The 21,878-nt window shown below is 40.4% G+C and overlaps 1 protein-coding gene across 2 annotated transcripts in view; it reads left to right on the top strand.

Annotated features, from left to right (window-relative positions):
- Nucleotides 1–21,878, top strand: part of POLR3B (RNA polymerase III subunit B) — a 166,449-nt gene that overhangs the window by 49,024 nt on the left and 95,547 nt on the right. For both annotated transcript variants that reach the window (XM_088478926.1, XM_088478925.1), the window contains exons 10-16: nt 1,004–1,126; nt 2,568–2,687; nt 3,154–3,288; nt 12,841–13,002; nt 14,994–15,194; nt 16,918–17,080; nt 21,212–21,365. In XM_088478926.1, coding sequence (XP_088335052.1) covers nt 1,004–1,126; nt 2,568–2,687; nt 3,154–3,288; nt 12,841–13,002; nt 14,994–15,194; nt 16,918–17,080; nt 21,212–21,365 — 1,058 coding nt within the window. The remainder of the gene's footprint in view (nt 1–1,003; nt 1,127–2,567; nt 2,688–3,153; nt 3,289–12,840; nt 13,003–14,993; nt 15,195–16,917; nt 17,081–21,211; nt 21,366–21,878) is intronic.

The raw sequence follows: 21,878 nt of genomic DNA, 5'->3' as shown, positions 1-21,878 counted from the left end.
GCTACACGCCCACAAGATGTTTCTTTTTACATGCAGCACCCCGTTGGCACCCAGTTACCACCAAGTAATGCCCATTCAGCCATCGGTAATAAGTGACTGACTCACATCTCTTTGTAGTTGTTGCTTATGTCGGCTGCAACGCATGCAAAGTTTTCTGAAAATCGCAAGATGCGGTCACATTCTCGGGCTTGTGCGCAATTCTGATTCAGACACTTAAGTGAATAAGAATGTCCTAGTTATATGAAACATTTAAAGTCTAAAGAATCATTTTTATAAGTATTGTATAACTATCTGTTAGTTCCTGGACGTTTTGTGTACTGTCTTGTTTCCATGTTAGTGTCTCTAGATGGTGAAACTTGCCTGTTCTAATTAGCAATATGTAAATTCTTTTATTAATATAAGTTGTGGAACGTTTGTATAATTTACGCTGTACGCCTTATGTGTTGAGTAGGTTAATTTAGAGCACTTGCCGTTTTTCAGGGTGGGAGACTGTTGGGGGGCTTCCACACACATGACCCCTCACTTTGTAACATGTGCAGAAATCAGCCAAGTACGTTGGCCACTTGATGTGTATTATGCCTAAACCCACCATATAAAATAACTAAATATGTACAAAATCAGGTGTATTTAGACGTCTGCCGGGTAACCAAGTTCACGTGAAACGATCTTTACAGCACACAAATTCCCATACAAATTGAGTAAAGATGTCGTCCAGATTCCTGTGCGTTACTGAAAGTCATTACCGTTCTCTTCATTTTTTATTTTACTACCAAACTTTGTTCTTGCCTCCCATTGTATTTAACCTCGAAACACTAAAATTCATAACCAATAACTTATTTAATGACTCGTTCAGGTTGGCCTATTGTATGCCGCACGTTGCCAGATGGCTGGGTTTTACCCATGCGGCAAGTCACCGCCTGAAAGTAATTCTGCAAGCGATGGCAATTTAGCATAGGCAAATGTGAGCACTAAGCTGATCATATGTGTCCTCTTGCTTCTGTAGGCAATGGGCGTGGAAAGTGACCAAGAAATCGTACAGATGATCGGGACGGAGGAGCATGTGGTGGCTGCATTTGGGCCAAGTTTGGAAGAGTGCCAAAAGGCACAGATATTCACCCAGATGCAGGTGTGTGGTGTGTTTAGTTGTGTCAAAAATATTTTTGATCATTATATATACCAGAACCTGGTATTCTTTTGTCTCTCAGGAAATGCCCCTCAAAGCAATAATACATACATATTTTTTAAGAATGTTTATACTGGAGGTACGCTGCCCGTAACACAATACATGATCTAGCTGGTTTGAGCCTCCATTACAATGCTTTTATTGGCGTGCTTAGCACAAAATAAAGTTTTTACTGTTTAGATTTCTTTTCTCTTTTGAAGTGACTGGTTGACGGACTAGATCCAGAATGGCACAGGTGGTTCTCATTTAGTGTAACAAGCCAAGGCCTCCTTTATGCGGCATTGGCATTGTGTATTAGTACAGCACAGGCATTGGACAACAGCAGCTAGTCCGATGAGGAAAAAGTAACCTGTTAGTGACCGTATAATAAACATCCATGCAGGTGAAATATATGGAAGTATTTATTAAACTCCAGTCTCGGTTACACTGGTACCTCAGCTGGTGGCTCCTCTACAGAGATTAGGAGATATGTGTCAACCCGTCTACAGAGTGCACAAGTGCCCATAGCAGCCAATCGGCATCGAGCTAGCATTCTTTAGAATGTACTTGATAATCGCTAACAAGAAGGTGATAGGTTGCCATGGGCAACTCCTCCACTTCGCTTCTCAAATCTTTAGAAGGCTTGTGCTCAATTAAGTAGTGTTCTAGTAGGGATCCACAGGATCCACTACTGCCCTCTCCTGGGATCGGGGGGATACAGAGCAACCCGTGCTTGTGTTTTGTGTGTATTCCTAATGACTGTGTAGATAAGGCAATTCATAGTAAGTACAAGTCGGTGTATCATTTTATGGTAATTTCCTTTATTTCTATTTAATTGATGCTATTATTCCACAGTAACATGTTAGCATCCCCCAACAGCTGATGCCTTGGACAGGGTTAGTTGGAAGGGAGATTTACCAATCGATAATATATGTATAGTGTTTTAAAACAAAAGCAAAACAAATTTAGTTTAATAGTAGAGGGGGTTAGGGGGTGGTTTGTTTGCCAGGTTGGCTGGGGTCAGAGCTTCTTTTGTTGTCATTCTTGAAAACAGCGAGGAGAGATAGCAAAGTGCGTTGGCAGATCTGAAATGCATCCTCTACCCAAGTGTAGACAGGTTTACAGGAAGCGGCCGAGGATGATGAATGTCAGACTTCAGGGTTTTTCTGTGTGTTTAGTGGCGCTGACAGGTCACTGCGGTAGCTGCCCGACCAGATGTCCCTGACACAATTGTTTAGCAGTGCCTATCTACCACACATCATAGCCCCTCAGAGGTGGGAGATCAATGTAAATAAAAACTGCTTTAAGTTGCATCTCTTCCGGCGGAGGGCAGGTGACAGAGATTTGGATTGCTGACTGATACATTTGCACTGTTTCTTTAAAATTATTATTGTTTTCATTAAAGGCCTTAAAGTATATTGGTAATAAAGTGAGGAGACAGAGGATGTGGGGAGGTGGTCCTAAAAAGTCCAGAGTGGATGAAGCCCGTGAACTACTTGCATCAACCATCCTGACACATGTACCAGTAAGTAGCTCTAGGCGTTTTAGTGAAAGTATTGTTTATCCCTCTGTATTTTCACTAGTTCTTTTATATCATCTAGTGTTCTTTATTATCCCAACCCTTGTCATGCTTCAGCTTTGTGCGGGAGGTGCAGTTCGACCCACAGAGTAGTGATGTGTCACCTCCACGGGTATCAAAATAAACCGCTTAGCCTGATGATATAAATGCTTTAGTGAAACAACACAGAGATGCATCAAATTTAAAACAATATGTAGAAAATTGCAGAAGGTTCTATATGAACCTATAAAGTCATCTGAAGGTGAAAACCGCTTTAATTATTTTAATGTAAATTATATCTAGTGTTTGTGGGGTGTTTGTCCATACCAGTAAAACCACTGAAGCATACAGGTGTTAATTGTTCAATGCTGGGAATTTTACAAAACAGTTTTTCTTTTTTTTTTTTATTACTTCCATCTCATCGTGTTAATAGGTTAAAGAGTTCCATTTCAGAGCAAAATGTATCTACACTGCCGTGATGGTCCGGAGGGTGATCCTGGCCCAAGGAGAAAATAAAGTAGATGATCGCGATTATTATGGAAACAAGAGATTGGAACTGGCAGGACAGGTAGGCTCTAATTTACTTGGTCACTTTTACTTTTCAAACTTGTTGATATCCATTCACCGAGTCACAAGCATATAATAGCCCAGGGCTGCCCCACAAAAGGGGACTATGCGTAATTTAGTAGTGAACATTTATTTTAGAAAATTAAAAAAATCAGTCCATGGGCCAAACGTGTAATAGCCCGCCACTTGCAGGAGCCGGCACTATTCCGGTGAGATAGTAACTAGATTTAAAGCAGCAAGAGGTTGAAAGGCAAAACCAAGCAGGTATTGACTTTCGACTAATTGACACTTTAAATGTAGTGGCAAATGGCGAGCTATTACATTTGGCCAAACGTGTATTTAGGCCTTTTAAAAGACCAGTAAACCTAAGTGACTGCACCCTTTAGAAAAGCATAAGTAGCAGATTCTGTGGATTGGGTGGCAATTTATCAAACCTTGGAAAGAGATGAACTTGAGAGAGATCAAGTACCTACCGATCAGCTTCTAGCTGCCATCTTACAGGCTGTGTTTGAAAAATGACAGTTAGGAACTGAATGGTTGGCAGTTTATCTCTCTCCGCAAGCTTTAATAAATCTCCCTCTTGTGGAGAAATGTATCCAACATTCTAAAGACTGGAGAAGTTGCCCATAGCAACCAATCAGCCTTTTATCTAGTAATTTCTCAAGTGCATTCTATGAACTGATAGGTAGAATTAGTTGCCAAGGGCAACTTCTCCACTTTTCCACTCTTTAGAACATTTTGATACATCTCTCCTTTGATCATCTAGACCACTATATTGTTCTTGTTTTAATCACTTAAGGTTCTTAAATGCTTATTGTAATGTTCTTCAAAGGCAGTCTGGTGTGCATAAATGTTGTTTAAAATACTGTAACAAATTCCGGAATAAGATATGTCTATATAACAATTATCACTTTAGTTGCAGAGGTAATTTTACATTTTAGAGGGTTATGTCCCATTTTGGATTCTGTAGCATTTGGTAAGGCAAGCTGTAAATACGTATCTATAGAAAGAAGCCCAGGGCTTCACTAATATATTTTTTTATTCTTTTGTACTTAACCCCAAAGCACATGTGAACCAGTGAACCAACATGAGCATCTGTGATGTAAGGGCTGTGACGTAATGCACTCCGGAGCGAGTTCTAATCATTGTAATGAAAATAAATTTGGACAAGTACTTTAGAGGAAAAGCTATCCACTTATTGGAAAATAATTATTAGTTACAAATTTTGTCACCAGGGGGCGATGTGGTGCTACAAATCACTTGAAGAGCCCTACACTTTTCTGTAGAACGTGTGTTAGTCGCTACTTTCAGACATCTTGGCCAACATGATCAGCGGCCCTCACCCCATGTGACTTTTGGGGATTTTTGTACCCGGTGTATTGGGAAGGATGTCATACCCTGTCAGATCTGGAAGACATCACTATCCATTATGTGCTGATTATTCCACCCAACATTACGTTCTGCTATAGAGATTGCTGTTCTTTGAATGTTAACTGTTGTTGACCACAAAGGAGAACACATTGAGTTGTTGTAGTGCTCTTCAAGTGATTTATGGCGCCACCTGCTGACAAATTAATTTTTTTCAGTAAATGACCTGCACAATACTTTCATTTTAACAGCCATGTATATATCCTCATTGTTGATGGGTATTGTTTTGGGTTTTTGCAAATATGTGGCGGAGTGTGATTTTTATTTTACACCAGTTAGACCAGTTTTGCTATGTTACCCATTCATTTGTAGCTATGTATTATTAATATATCAATTTTTATATAGCGCGCACAAATTCTGCATCGACATTCACATCAGTCCCTGCCCCAGTGGAGCATACCATTTCAATTTCCTACCACATGTATATCCACACTAGGATTCATTTTGGGGCGGGAGCCATTTCATCTTGGATTGTGGGAGGAAACCCATGCAAACATGGGGAGGATATGCAAACTCCACACAGATAGGGCAGTCAAACCCAAGACCTCAGTGATGTGAGGCGGTAATGGTAACCATTACTCTGATTTACTAGTTTCCAAGCACTATTACTGGAAATGAGCAATGCTATCAATTTGCGTAAACTAATTGGAGCCATTGTCCAAAAGTATTTATTTATTTTAATGTGGTACAGGTATCCTCTCCATTTACTTAGTAATTTATTTATGGTTCCGGTCCGTTAAAACAGTGATGTCAAAATGATCTTTTCTCACTTTTATTACACGATCGTTGATTCACCTGGTAGTGGGTAAGCAGTAAGAAACAATTTGAATACTCTACCACGCATTACAAAGCCGAATCGCCTGCGCAGTTAAATTGGACTTTATTATCAGTAAATAATATGGCTGCCCTCTGCAACGTTCAGAGCCAGCATAATGTATATTGTCTGCTCCAAAAACAAAACAAAAAACTCCGCACACAAAGGAGAAATGGAATGTTCACAATGGGTTCAGATCTCTGGAAAAGTCTGTTCCGCCAACAATGCCGGCATAAGACTGTATTGTGCATGGAAAGAAAAGAAGGAAAACAAACCAATATGATTTTGCTGCTAATTTCACACCCCATGGGAAAAACGGAGTTTGAAATGCGCTCCAGCTTTAGATAACAGATGCGGATTCATGAGCCAAACATGTTTGTTTTGTGTGTATTTTTTTTTTTTTTATTTAACGTAGCGATTTAGTCCCTTTTTTAATTGTCACTGGAGGATTGGGGTAGGCCCCTCGCCAACGGAGGTGTTAGCAAAACCTACCGATTGGAGACTTAATCTTTCACCTACCGTCCCCCCCTCTCTAATGTGTTTATTATTTGTGAAGCATAACCCCGGTCTCTTTTGTTCTGCCGTATTTTCTGTGTGGCTAATGCAGCTTGCTTTGTGAGAAGGAGATATGGAGCAGGCCCCGAAATCCAGCACCTTGCACGGCAAGGGATTTCTACCTTGTGACAATAGAATCCCCGCATTGACTTCAGAGATTGCCTAATCCTAGCTGTTCTGATAATGTAATTAAGGATGCCTAATGTCTTCAGTTTTGCAACTGGTTTGTGTGAAAAGGAGAATTTGGCACTCTAAAAGCTTTAGCGCTAAATAGCAATCTCAAGGCACCTAATTAGAATTCCCTGACATTAAGCTAATTGGTGAAACTGTTGCAGCAGCTTAAATTCCCTTTTTTTTTTTTTTTCTTTCCTCCCTCCCACTTCTGTTATTGCTGCTTTACAAAACTGTAAAGTCTCTGACTAAAATGAACGAGGAAACAGGCTGGATGTTAACACATGCAGCACTGGAGAGGTCAGCGTGTTGCTCCAGGGGCATCTTGCAGGCCGGAATTTAAATTATTATTTTTTTTTTAAATGGATAGGTAATCTGAACGAGTGGCCTATCATTATGACACCACAGCATTGTTTTAGTGCAATTTATGGAGCATACAGTATCTCAGTTTAGCACCACAAAGCAATTAGCATGGTTGACCGTTAATGCAGAAAAATAAGCATATCTTAGGTCTGTGTGACCAATTTAATGGAGAAATTTTACCCAATTTGTATTTAGCAGAACCACAACTTTAAGGTTCCTGGGACTCTTGTAGGTATTCACTTGCAGTCCTTCCCCATTTACTTCTGTTTTGATTCAAACCATGGTGATTCCATTTCCATAATACCTCCTTAAAATATTATTGTTGAGGAAAGTGTCTGATATGGTGGGCACTATTCTATTACCTAGCAGCACAGACGGTGTAATGGTTAGCGTTACTGTCTCACAGTACTGAGGTCATGGGTTCGCTTCCCACTACGGTCCTAACAGTGTAGAGTTTGTATATTCTCCCTGTGCTTGCGTGGGTTTCCTCCGGGTACTCCGGTTTCCTCCCACACTCCAAAAATATACTGGTAGGTTAATTGGCTCCCCACAAATTGCCCCTAGTGTGTATGTGTGGGAACATGTGGTTGGGAATATAGATGATGATGTCACTGGTTTCTGATGGGCTACATTCATCTGAACATGGATTGAGCACCCCACAGTTGTCACCTTCATTTATGATTGCTGGACTGCATTGTTATAAATATTGGTGTAGAGACATAGATCCCACCCCTGGGATACTCACTCCCTCTTCCTACCAGACTTTCCTCCGCTCTACAAACATTCAAACTGACTTTCATAGCCCAATTCTTTATCCAAGCCTACCAGCTCTCCTCCTAACCCATCCTATTTGTCCCTGTATGCTGACTTCTGGTCACCCATGTCTGACTGCCCCTCCCTTATAGATGAGCTCTCTCAAGCTCTTCCCTAGTGTACTCTTGTTTTTTCTCTCCTTATCTTCGCAATCTTCTCCTACTCTGCATTTATATTTATTTATTTGAACCTTCCTTCTGCACCCATCACTTGGCATGTAGCCAGTGCTGGTTTCTCTAGTTGTAGGAACTGTATCCCCTAAAACAGCATTGGGTGACCATCGTTCCATAGTTTTTACATATTAAATACTCCCCTAGGGGAGAATTCAATTAGCTGTGGGGTTTGATTGTGCTGTCTTATTCAATTAGCAGCTGGAACCCCGCGAAAAACCTCCCCAGATGGAGAATTCTTCCTCAGTCTCAGGAGCTGCAAAGGCAGATCCACTTTAAAATGCAGTGTCTGCATTTTAACACATGAGGAAACCCATTAGATTCTGCATTATACGGCGAATCAGTGGATTTTCGCACATTAATTGATGTTTTACCGCGCGGGGAAAAGGCTAATTAATTATATATATCTAGACATGAAATGCAGAGCTAGTCCCCACATGGATAGATAAGATAAACCCCATGGCTAATTGAATTCCCCCCATAGAATCCTATAACACCTGTCCTATGTACTATTATTTACTAGTTGCGCTTTCTAATGACCTCTTTTATATGGTGTATCTAGCACTTTTTCTGCAGCATCTCTATATTGGGTGCTGAGTAGTGGGACCTGTCTTAGCACTCTTCTGCCTTGACAAGCGTACACAAACCTGGCGCCGTTGTGCTTTAGCCGATTAGTGTGAATAGCATTTCGCACTTCTCTGTATTGAACTACCCATTTATAATCAGACATTTGATGAAAGTTATTAATCATTCACCATTACCATCACCGGCTTTTCCATGAAAGGGGTGAGTTTATTTCTTTATTGAGATAGATGCCTCCTCAGACTGAGAAGAGGCCGTTTTTATTTCAGCATAATAAGGTAGGCTTACCTCATTCATGTGGTTTCTTCTCAAAGACATTTCGTCTGTTGAGCACAACAATCCTATTGAGTGCTAGAGTCTAGCAAATTAGCATCAGAGTCATGGAAACTTTTCTACTAAGGAGCACTTCATCATATTACCACTTTCATTGGTCAAATATCTCCACTCATCTCACATGTATCATCAATATTAGGAATGTTATCTTCTCCATGTTCTTCCGAGTGTGGATTGAAAGATCTACAGTAAAAAGTAGACAATGTTTAGATAGACACCAGATGTTAGACAGTCAGTAGGTTGACACACTAAAGGTCGACATGTAAGAAAGTAGACTGTCAAAAGGTCGACACTTAAAAAATGGTCGACACATTTTCTTCTAACCAAATCTTCACCCTAACCCTACCCTTGGTGCCTAATCCCCCCTCCTGGTCCCTAACCGTCGGGGTAAGTGCCTAACCTTAACTTTTGGGGTAAGTGCCTAACCCTAAACCTAACCCTGAAAAAACAAAAAAATTATGTCGACCAATTTTCGTGTCAACCATTTTCAGGTCGACCTTTTTGACCCTGTCGACCATTTGTAGCTGTCTACTATTTTACATGTCGACCTTTTGTCCACCTGTTGACTGTCTAACATCTGGTGTCCATCTAGACATTGTCTACCTTCTTACTGTAGATCTTTAGACCGGATCCCGTTCTTCCATCCTCTGGACCAAGAAGACAAGTAGCACCCGTGCTCTATGGGGTGGGTAAACACCTGCACGATATCTGGCCGATTTAGCCAAATTGGAACAACAAATCGGCCATATTGTGCAGTGTGTATGCCCGATTTAATCGCTCCCGCGGACGCATTCGTTATCGTGTGATTGGCTGTGCTGCACAGCCAATCACACGATATCGCATGCGGCGCCATACATATTAGTGAAGGACGGAACAAGTAATCGTTCCGTCGTTCGTTAAATTGTGCAGTGTCTACCGGCAATCATGGGTGAAGGCAAATCGCCCTGAACATCGGCACGATTGTCGGTCGTTTAGGTGTGTACACACCTATTTCATAGAACCTTGCTGAATTGTGGCAGCCACATACTTCAGTTCTTTCAAAGCTGTCATGGATGGACATTTTGTTAGTAGAGAACTTTGGGGGAGATGTATCAAGCCTTGGAGAGAGAGAAAGTACCAACCAATCAGCTCCTGCCACTTCACAGACTCTGTTTGAAAAATGACAGTTAGGAGATGATTGGTTGGTACCTTCTCTCTCCAAGGCTTACTACATCTCCCCCTTTGTCTCCGGCTATTTGGGAATTCAGAAAACACTGAAACTGTTCATCAGATCTTATGGGTGATCTGATTAAATAAAGGATGTGATCAATTAAGTCTCAGCCTGAACCATTTGCATCCATAATTCCACGACCAGCTCCATATTGTCGTCGTCTTCTATCTGTTCCAGAGAAAACAGTAAACCCGTGTTTCTATGACCTCTATCGCTGATCTTTCAACCAATCATATTGCAAATAAAAATGTCTCTCAATTCTCCCCAAGGTTTATTAATCATATATGTATCTTCTGTATTTGAGTAATCTTCCTTCTACACTACTTATAGGGGCAGTGGTCGAAGTGGGAATTTTGAAGTGGGGGTATGGAAAATCTAAGGTTGTACTTGTGCGTCCGCCGTAAAAGGGGGCATGGCCACTCAAGAGGGCGTTACCTTTAAGACATAAGTGTAGTGTACCACACCGAAATACCCCTTATACACATTATGCCACACAATAGTAGTGTCCCTCATACAATGCCAATAGTTGTAGTGCACCTTATGCAATGCCCACAGTAGTAGTAGTGCCCCTTATGTAATGCCCACAGTAGTAGTATTTCAGGTGTCCTGCCCGTCCGCACCTATGGCTCTGTCTTTTGGCTTTGTATTTTGATGTTTTTTTGTTTTTTTTCTTATGGCTTTATCCAACTTAATTTCCACAAAGGGGTTTTTTTTTTGTTTGTTTCTAGGAAGCTAAAGTTACAATAAGTTCTGTCTCTAAATGTAATCTGCTTTCCAAGCAGCCCTGGAAAGCATCTATTCTTATAATGGAACGTTTTAGAATATTCTGTTTTTTTGTGCAACTTTAAATATTCTTGATCTTTGAAAATATATGCATTTAAACTATTTTATTATAACATTTCTATTGCTATCCCATTGCATAGATGTTTAGATTGTTTTAGATTCTGGCCAATATATCTAATCTTTTTTTTTTTTTTGATCTGTAATAACATATCTGAATACTATATGGTCTAAGGATATAACCAGTACAAGAATTTGTTTCAAAGAGGGGGTGGCATCAAAGAAAACAAATACAATAAAATGTTGGAATATTATCTAATAAAGTACATTTGTAATATTCACTTCTATGTTTAGTTAGTTAATTTTAATTTATTGCTCATTTATAATATAATAATTAATATAATTATAATGTAGGTAATCGGGACTGGCCAGTTGTACAGTTATTCTGCTGGTTCTATAGGTAATATTGCACAGGAGTTGGATAAGAACTTTATCTATCTAGTTTTGCCATGTCAAGAATTTGGACTTGCAGTAGTTAGATAAGTAAATTTCATGCAATAACCACTGGGGCTGGCCCGCCGTCTTTTCTGTTGCACAAAGGTTAATCCAAGTCTAAAGCTGTGTACACACTATATGATGTGTAATTAAGCCAACGGTGCTATGCAAACGATACATCACTTGTGCGTGGCCTATACACTGCACAATCTGGTGTATGGTGATGTGTTGTTGCATGCTGCATGTAACAGCTTCGCATAGTTCATTGCATTGTTCCATCTGCTGTGCAGAACAGCAGGAGGGACAATGCATTGAAAGACGGTCGTGAACGACGGATAGGGTATACACACTATACGATATATTGCTCCGAACCACGTCATGGGTGTACCCAATTGAAGAGGTGTAAATCTGTTATCCCTATGCCTGTTCACCCTGGCAGTGATTGTGGTAGTTTTGGACATAGCTGCCATCAGAAATTGTTCCTTGTATGTCATTATACAAGGAACGCAGACAGAGGGCCTGATTCATAAAGGATCGCTATTGTGATCGCAGGTCTGCTGCAAAAATATGCTAATGATTGCACTCACAATGTAGTCGCACTGCCAGCATAGAGACGCCCACTGCCTCCCACTACCGCTATCTTGCATCCGTAATACCTTGCAACCCTCCATAAACATCGGTAACCTCGACAATGATCCGTCCCTCACGCACAATTACAGCAGCCCTGACCTTACTTTGTTGCATGCAGTAAGTACTCATGCTGTGTATGCAATCACAATGGCTAATTTATGCCCGCCCGTGCAATGCCATTCAAACAATCAGGCATACCTGCATTTCTGTGACCACCACCCCAAATTCTTGTTGCCTTTCAATCACTCTGCGATGGCTCTGCGCGGTCTCCGTGATCGCATTGGTGCCTTTGCGACATTTCCCCTTCCCTTGGAATATATTATTTTGTGGAGCAGCACGAAAATAAAGGATAAAGATAGGAGACAATAGACAGCCGGGACGTAGAGGAGTATCAGCGAAGACTGAGACAGACAGCATGGGTCAGAGCAGGCCAGGATGGAGAGCAGTCGGCGCAGGCAAGGACAGACAGGAGGAGTCAGTGCAGGCCAGGACGGACACAGGCACAGCAGTCACCGCAGATGACACTCAGCACATGCACTCCTGTGCATGAATTGAAAGCCGCAATACTATAGGCACGAATTTCCGCGAGGGCTGATGAGGATCTGCTTCCTCCCTCACTGCAAAATCTGGTAGCCAGGCAGCAAAATCTGGTAACCGTGGCAACCTGGACCCTGGGATTTGTCAAGGCCTGCCTTAGCATGTTAGACCAGTGGTTCCTAATCTCTGTCCTCAGGACCCCAAACAATTCATGTTTTTCAGGCAATACCTGTTAGGTGGTCTGTGCAGGGCCAGGACGGGTGTATCCTTTTGTATCCCCTGTCGCCGGCCCGGGATCCGTTAGGGGTCCTGAGGACCAGGGCTGAGAAACACTGCACTAGACCAATAAGTAAAGCTGGCCTGGGGGAGGGGCAGACGCTACTTGCATGTTTTTTTATTACTAGGTTATTTAAGATTAGAAAACCTGCTACAATAACCACCCAGTATTCAAGTACAAACACTCGAAGTATTCTCAGATCTGCAAACACAGATCTGGCAAAACCCGCAAATGGCCGTAATGTTTAATTGCTTAGTAGGGTTAGGGGCTGCATTTAGTCACAAATGAAAGCAAATCCCGGAGGGTCTTATGTAACTTGCCAAAGTAATTTAGTGTAAAATAAATGAACTTTTCAATTTAAATTTACACATTTTGTTTTACTTATTTCGTTACAGCTGCTATCACTATTATTTGAAGACTTGTTTAAAAAATTTAACTCTGAGATGAAAAAGATTGCTGACCAGGTCATCCCAAAACAAAGGGCAGCTCAGTTTGATGTTGTGAAACACATGCGTCAAGACCAAATCACCAATGGCATGGTGAATGCCATATCTACGGTAAGATGTGGAAATGGGTACATGTAGTATTTTGTTTTCATTTAAATAGCAGAACCTGAGAGGTGCAAACACACTGCTATGTACTAAGCATTCTTTGTAAACTGTTTAATTTACATTTTTGCTTTTTCTATTGTTGAAAGGAGACATTTATTTATATATTTGGGGGGAGGGGGGTCGTAATAATGTGTTCAACATTAGAAAGATCAAAAGTTTTATCAACCAAGTTTAGTTTAAATGTAGGAGACAGATTGTTGTGTCCAAATGGGAGCCTCAACTGCCCAGAAATGGAATGCTGCCATTTTCCTATTCTTATTATAACCGAATCCGTATTAGAGAATGTTGATCCCAGGACATGAAAATGTATAACTGACACAAAAAAAAGAGAAAAAGGCAAAAAGCTAGACTGATAGCAGGCATATGAAACAATCGGGCAACATGTACTTTTTCTGATAATTAATCTGGCGATCCCACCCTTAGGAAGCAGGGTCCTTCTCTTCTCCAAACATTCCCTCAGATCTTTAGGAGTTGGCCAGTTTGTCACCAATTGGCCTGGTTTTGCCTTGTTCATTGTCTTTTCCTGCACTCAGAACACAGAATTGTCTGTAATTCAAGATTCCATATTCTTCTTACTGAATTTTAAAGTCTTCTGATTTTTGTTGCCATTTTCAGTGGACATACTGTACATGTATATCTATTTATCTATAGTATATAGCTATATCCTTCCTATCTGCTTTTATTTACATTTATTTTATGGACCATTACCTGTGGCTACTTTATGATTGTTGACATGTGCTTCCCAGGATTGTACCTAAATTCCTCTGAGATGCCTTCATACCTTGCTCTTCAACTCTTGGCTCTTTTGTTTTCAGCAAACACCATTCTCGGCTGTTGTCTTACACTCAGGCTTAGGGCTGACTGCTACTGGTGCATACCTTTCTCTTCCCTCCCTAACTTGGTGATGCTTCACCATGTGGTTTATAAAGTGGGTGTTCACCCTTTCTTGCCATTTCAGCTCCTGTTTTGCAGTCCCTTGAACCTTTATGTATATATCCATTCCTAATGGCTCCCTGTTGGACCCAAAGAACATACATCCATGCACTAAACCTGCTACACCTGTAAACATGTACAGTACTGTCACATGATCATCTTCAACCAGAGTTAGTGTGAATTAGTGTTCATTCTAGCACCCTGCACCTGTCGAAATAATTTTCTGCTGTGTATATAGACTAGTTTCCCTGCTGGAAAGGCTTATTAGGTGAAGGGAGTTGAGGAGTCTGCATTTTTTCGCCATAAAATGCTCGGCCTACTGAACTCGGGGCTGTTCTACGTTATTTTTTGCCCTCCATTGGCTTCATCGAAAAATATGTATCTGTAAAGAAAAACGTTCCTTTTTTTTTTTTAGTTTTTTCCCACTTTGAAATAACAGATAAGGTCAATGCTTGAAAAAATGCACGAATATTTGTATGCTTAATCGTGTGATTAATCTGTTTAAGACTTAATGGAGGAGACCCTTTTTGGACGTTAAAGAGGCAATTCAAATGTTTTGCTTGCCCCTTGCTGGGCGTCTATACGAATAGGCGCCTGACTGAGCAATTCAATTGTTTCTCCGTTTGGGCGCCCATTAGTATTTAACATGCTTAGAAGCACTGACTTTAGCCACGCAAAGTGGCTAAACCCATCTTTACAAGTGGTTTGGGCGCCCAAACAACGAAATTTGCAGACATTTCTTTTCCCACCTCAGTAGGCTGCGAGAAGAAATGTGTCCCCCCGTGGCTTTAAGGGTCTGAACAGAGCAACAATTGAATTGTTCCGTCGGGCGCCGAATTGTATAGACGCCCAGTGGAGGGCTCCCAAAACAATTTAAATGTTCTTTAAGCCAATGAGATGGTTGTTGATTCTGTTGCAAAAATTGTAACTGTGCAGGGAAGTTGTGTAGCATGCATTTATTAACAATTAGCAGAGGTTTCTCAACTACTGCACTATTTCTCTAGGGGAATTGGTCTTTGAAAAGATTTAAAATGGACCGTCAAGGTGTGACGCAGGTGCTGTCACGACTATCTTACATATCCGCCTTGGGCATGATGACGAGAATATCCTCTCAGTTTGAAAAGACTAGAAAAGTCAGTGGCCCTCGATCTCTGCAGCCTTCTCAGTGGGGTATGCTGTGTCCTTCTGATACTCCAGAAGGAGAGGTAAGGAGTTTCATATAAACCATAAATAGCATGATTGTCCATAAGATGACTTGTCATTTTATATTAATTCTGCTTTCTTTAGAGAACTACCTTTTAATAAAAAGGACTGTCAAATGAGCAGCCATTTTGTGGGCTTTACTTGTATTCACTATAGCAACCAGTGACAACATTGGTGATCATGATATAGTTTGTTCCTAATGAACTATTTGGCTACAGTTACACAAGAGTAGGGCTTCCTTGTATCTTGGGGTTTTCCAGGATACTATGTTTTTTTTTGAGGGGGGGGGTTGCCACCTGCATCTGTTACTTGCAATATTTTACCATAAGTCAGACTGCTGAGGAACACAGATTACAATATGTGTATAAATTCCAGTAACCTTAATTGGGACCTTAACCAGAAGTATGGGGTGGATTTTATGTCGGGAATGAGTTTCAGGTCTTGTGTGTGTACTGGTTTTTCATTTTAAAATGATGGAAGCCTAACACAAAATGGCCTCCTCCACTGTGTGAAAACCATTTTAAAAGTAAATTGGCATTTTTAAGATTGTCAGTGTTATTGGTAGACTTCTAAGGCTTAAATGAATACTGGCTTATGGTGGTTGCTTAAAATATTTGATAAATGATTCCGCTACTAGGAGAAAACATGCCTAGAGATGTGCTTCCTACTTCGTATGAGAAAATAGATTTTAGTGTTTTCTTTTATTTTGTATGATAGGCTAGATGTTTAAGGGTAGTCTAATACCCCTTTTCCATTGCGGCGTCGACCTGGGAATATCCCGAGTAACCATATCTACTGAGCCTGACCCGTGTAAAACTCTGCTCGAGACCCAGGAAGAAATGCTGTATCAATTGATTCTGTATTTTTTCTTAGTACTCTTTTCCACTGAGCCGCTACCTGGGTTGACACGCCAATAACACGGGTATTTTGGCCAGTGGAAAAGGGGTATAAGATAGCTTATATCAAGTGTTTTTTTTTTTTGTCTGGTTATAAATGTACCGGCTTCAGTAGATTATATTCGTAAACCACTTAATTTTCTCTTAGACTTGTATTACAGATTATTTTGTATGGTCATATTCCCTCTTTTGTGTTTTTATTTTTTTCCACCAGGCCAAGAAAAATTAATGCATAATCTAGGAATGTTTGATCAGGGACAAATCTAAAAAAAAACCACCTGAAACTTTAAGTACAAATAAGGGGAAAACATCCAATAAGCAATTACCAACTGACCATATAGATTTTTTTTGTTATACAGTTTATTTTGATATGTCATGTGTCTGCATGTGGTGTACTGGTTATAAAAACCATGTGCACTAAAAGTTTAACTTGAAGAAAATAGGAGACACATCAACATTTATTTAACTTTTTGTAAAACCTTGTCAGCTCTGTATACTTTATGTAGAGTATTTCATAATACAGTACTTAAACATGGCAGTCACACCCAGTTTACCTGTCACCTACAGTATACACAGTGGAATCAGCCATTTTGTGAATTAAATTAAACTCATCCTATAGATTCACTAGGAAATGCCTCACTCACTGTTGTGATGTTTTAGGCAGTATTTCATAAAATATTATTTCATCCAGAAAATGCCTGTCTCCACTATTGGCTCATGTGAGGTGTCTCTATGCCTTTTTACCTAATAATATAATATTTTTAAATATATTTCTCAAATAATTTCCATGGCAGTGACTTTGTTCTCTTCTTTTTATCTTCTGTATTAGGCCTGCGGCTTAGTGAAAAATCTTGCGCTAATGACGCATATCACGACTGATATGGAGGATGGGCCTATAATCAAATTAGCCAGTAATCTTGGCGTAGAAGATGTCAATCTGCTATGTGGTGAAGAACTGGCGTATCCAAACATATTTCTCGTTTTTCTCAATGGTAATTAAGACCAGGTTAATTTTCACATATTATTGCTGGGTTTGTTCAACTGGCAAGAGGTTTTGCGAAATATGGGATAACGTTTTGATCTTTTAATCAAATATATTTTCATTATTTTAAAAAGGGAAAAAAAAAAATCATAAAATAAAGAAAAGCTTAATTGGTAAATCTATTCCTTATTTACTCCCAAGTATAGGATTATGAAAATTATATGTTCTTTGTAGTTAGAGACAAGGGGAAGCAGTCGGGAAGCCGATGGACGAAATCCCGACCGCCGGCTTCCCGACTGTCTAATCCCGGCAAGGTACTAATGACAGGCGTCTAAATCCTGACGCCTGTCATTAGACCTACGCCGGGATCCCGACACCCGTCAGACCAATCAAAGCTAAGCTGGGCGCGGACAGCCGCGGGGGGGGGGGGGGTTAAGTTAGAGGCTCCCGGGAGGCACTTAGGGTTAGGCACCTCCCTGGGAGGGTTAGGATAGGAGAGAGGGGGGTCAGGGCTAGCGCCCCCCCCCTCCCCGGGAGACTTAGGGTTAGGCTGTGGGGAAGGGGGGGTTAGGGTTAGGCGCTTGGGGGGGGGGGTTAGGGTTATGCACCCCTAAAAGAGGGTTAGGGTAGGGAATTAGGTTAGCGATACTTACCAGAAAGAACTATCAGGATTTTCACTTCTGCCGGGCTGCCGCTGTCGGGATTAGAACATCATACTGATTCCGAGACAAGGATGTATGTTTAAAGAAAAATATATATATATATAATTTTTCAACTATTTTTTTTATATATTTTTTTTTTAGACTTTCATCTATTGTTTAGGATGATCTTGAAAAGTCACCAAAGGCGCTGATAGGCCTTTACTGTTTTGTTCACTAACTTTTAGAGGGCTTTAATTAATTAATGTGTTTGTGCACGTCCACTTGCAACTTTTACTAAACACTGTTTTCTATTTATGGCTTCCTTACTTTCAGCCACACATTTATACCATAAATCAGAGTGGCTTATTGTTATTGCCCTAGCATTGTGAGGCCATGCAATTGTCCCCAGAGAGAGTATGTAGAGCTGTGTGAATGAACAACTCTGCCTGATCATGCGAAGGCATGGATGAAAAACAGAGATTACTGTAAAGAACAGGAAATGTGTAAAAGTAAAACACAGAATTCTGCAGCCTATGTACAACTTAATGGTTTAGTTAATCAGAACACAAGAAGTTCCATGTATAAGACATCTATTCTCACATTTGAAATAATAAGTGTTCTATTTTGCAGCCCTTTTTGTAATCTTGAATATCCTTATGTTAGTAATTGTTATCTGTATGTGTGCCAACGTCTACATTTATTTCAGGTGCAGCTAAATATAATGTATTTTTAACATGATTCTTAATGTCCTCATACATTATTGCTGCAGTCGCACCAGGCAACCCCTCTCGGCACACCAGGTCCTGTGCGTCTTGGCTTGCACCGAGTGTCTTTTTCGCCCAAAAATGCGAAAGTCTGTGTACGATGTGCTACAATGCAGCGGCCGCAGCTTTTCTTCACGCCAACTTCCATTGTGATTCATGTACAAACTCCTACGCACACAGATATAGATATACAAGTGTCGCGTATCAAATAAATCACTGCAGTCTCGGTTTGTCGCATCCGATCGTGAATAAGGGGCGGATTCAATTAGCGACGAAAAGCCGAGATCGTCGAAAAGCGCCATGTTTTCGCTTTGTTCGCCTGTTTTGAGGCGAAGTTATCGCGTACTTTCACATTGCGAGCTCCCGCTTTTCGCTGAACGTGCAAATGCCGTGAATGGCGAAACTAGCGAAAGACTTCTTTATTTTGGGGAAATCAGTTTGTACCCCCCAAAAAAACTAAGTGACCCTAGTGATCAATATAGAAGTGTACTAATGGCTGTAATAAAAGTATTTTGGGTTCCTCAATTGAGTGAAATGGCTGTTATATGCACTTTTGCATTAGTGTGAAAAAAATGATAAACAATTTCTTTGGTGAAAAATAATTGCTGTAGCTAAATTGGGGGTACATTTAAATGGGTACTAGTATATTTTGGAGTTAATAAAGTGCATTTTAAAAAACTTTAGGAAAAAAAACTGCTGCAGCCCCCTGCAATCCTAAAAACATCTGTCCCATCCATACAGCACCCAAAATACCCGACCCAATACTTGAAAACCCAGTTTCAAACACTTTTTACATTTTGACCCCAAAAATGACTTGTTTTTTGGGGTAAATTAAGATAATTTTTTTTTTTCTGCCTAATTAGTAATTAACAAAGGGTTCTGAACCAAGTCCCCCCATTTTTACCTCAAAATATAAATTTTGCACTTCTTTTCTTCTGCTTTTGGGTGGAGAAACATTTTCGCCTGTTTTTGACTATGGAGTCTTCGCCTAGGTCAATACTTCGGAAACAGGAGAAAACTGTACATCGGGGAAAACTTTTTGCCAATCGCGGCTTTTCGCCTCTAATTGAATACAGGCCTAAGACGCATGATGTAATCAAAGAGAGTTATATGTTCTAGTTTTCTGTGGGATCTATTTTTGCAAATATTTGATGATGTAGTAAACGTGTAAACTTTTTTTTTTCTATTGCGGATTCTGAAAAACAACATAAAAACGGTTGTGCTTCAAATTATTTTTTTTTCCTTTTTTTCGTTCTGGAACCGCAATTAGGGTCTCGGCCCACAATTGGAACACCTCTGCTATATAGGATGTATCAGAATTAGAGTTTTATGTTTAGCTGCTGATTAGAATGGATCAGACTAATGAATGTTGTATTAATTACACCTCATAATGCCTTTGTATGTACATGTTACCACCTGTGGGGAGAGTTGATTCACTTGCTATCTAAAATCCCCATTAGTGTGGAGAAATGAAGTGTAAGAAAGGAGGCTGTTTTAATCAGATCTGCGTTAGCGGATTATAAAATGGATAATGGAAAATGTACAAATTTAATTTTCTGTGTTTTTTTTTTTTTTTTTTAAATCCATCATTAATTCTCTTGGTCTTTTTAAATGTTCAGTGTTTAACGTAGAACAGCCCAGCTGGATGTCTAATATACCTTTCCCTAATACCCATAACGAAATATGTTTAGATCAACTGATTCCTGTCTTTTTTTTCAGTTTAACTAAATTTGTTCGTTATAAAATGGGGGGAAAAAAAAGAGTAACATTAAATCAGAAATTTAAAAATATCAGTCTGCCTCCCTATTTCCCTTTTTCCTCTTTGGTGATTGTGAGAATAATAATAATGTGGTTATTTTGTTAGTTTTCCTTATTGTTCGAAAAAAATAGCAAAATTGTCCTCAGAAAAATGTTATATTTATTTCCAAAAATATATATATATGTTTTTGTTCCTCTCTATTTTGCGCTTTTTAGACCTCAAAATAAATCGTAGAATAAATATATAAAAAAAAAATAGTATAAATTTGGTTTGGGTGTTTAAATTTTTGACCGTGTCCAGTCCTTTATAGTTATAAAATACTGTGTGAACATGTGCAGGATTTGCATTCAAATAGGAACTAGGAAGGCAAATGAGATAGTCACACAGGGGGTAATTCCGAGGTGGATGCAGGGGAACAATCGGGCGCAACTGTCTGATGGTTTCCCTCTGCGCATGCATCTGGGCCTCACTGCATATGCGCCACGATGGGTTACCGCATAGAGACGCAGAACGAAATTGCAGATCCATCCCTGGGTGGTAATTGGGATGGTGGCTACCAGTCGCGGGTGTCCCGGTGTCAGCGACTGCTTCTAAAGGAGCAGTTGCACTGACACCAACGGCCATGGTCAGTCGGACATTCCGCGCCTGCCCTGGGCAGGTGTAATGTCCAATGGTGCGCCAATAGTGCGTGTTTATAACCACATCGGCGTGATCACAGCACTAGGGTGCCCTTCAGCCACAGAATTAGAGCTTCTGAATCGCCACCACAATTACGGGAGAGGCCTCGTATGGAGCTCATCTGTCCTGTTTTAGTCTCTGTCTCTCTTTCTGTGTCCTACTGTCTTTTTTTTTTTTTTTTTCTTCTTTTATATCCCTCTTCTCTGCCCTCTTATTTCTCCTCCCCTTTTTTTCCTCTGTTTCTCGCTGTTGCTGAGTCTTTTTAATAAACTGCTTTAATCCTCATTGTTTTTATTCAGGAAACATTCTCGGGGTTATTCGGGACCACCACAAGCTGGTGAACACGTTTAGATTGATGAGACGGGCTGGCTATATCAATGAATTTGTTTCCATCTCCACAAACCTGTCTGACAGATGTGTGTACATCTCCTCTGATGGAGGCCGGCTGTGCAGGTAATTGTAAGATCAAGCAAGAAAATAATTACTCAAAATAATTGGATAAAAAAAATTAGTCCTGAGTAGAGGCCACTGCCCGTTGGTTGGCACAATTGTGTTACTGCACAGACTGGCAAGTACCTGGAGCCCGCTGCTCCTTTCTGAGACTCAGATGCTTCACCCAAGCACTCTTGACTTTCAAAGCTTACATGCCATCTATTGTACTTGTGTCTCCACTTGGAGGTGAGTCTTATAAGGGCTGCTCGTCTGTGTTGTCAGAGATGTGCTTAATAGATCTTTAGAAATGGTCTTTCTGCAGTATCTTTTATGTAAGCCAAATTTCCATAATCACTTAGTGGAGCTTTAACACTGTTAATAAAGTCCACTGCTGTAGCATTATAGCTGTATAAAAATGTGTCCTCATACATCTAGCCTTAATATGCCATGCAGAGCAACTTACCTGGCGTGAACCGCAAGGTCTCGTGCTTCCCTGCTAGCGTCAAGCATCTTTTTTTGCCAAAAAATGCATCG

This window comes from Taudactylus pleione, unplaced genomic scaffold, assembly GCF_031769625.1.
Source record: "Taudactylus pleione unplaced genomic scaffold, aTauple2 ptg000225l, whole genome shotgun sequence".
NCBI classification, from domain to species: Eukaryota; Metazoa; Chordata; class Amphibia; order Anura; family Myobatrachidae; genus Taudactylus; species Taudactylus pleione.
The sequence above is the reverse complement of the archived record's forward strand: the minus strand, read 5'-3'. Positions and strand labels throughout refer to the sequence as shown.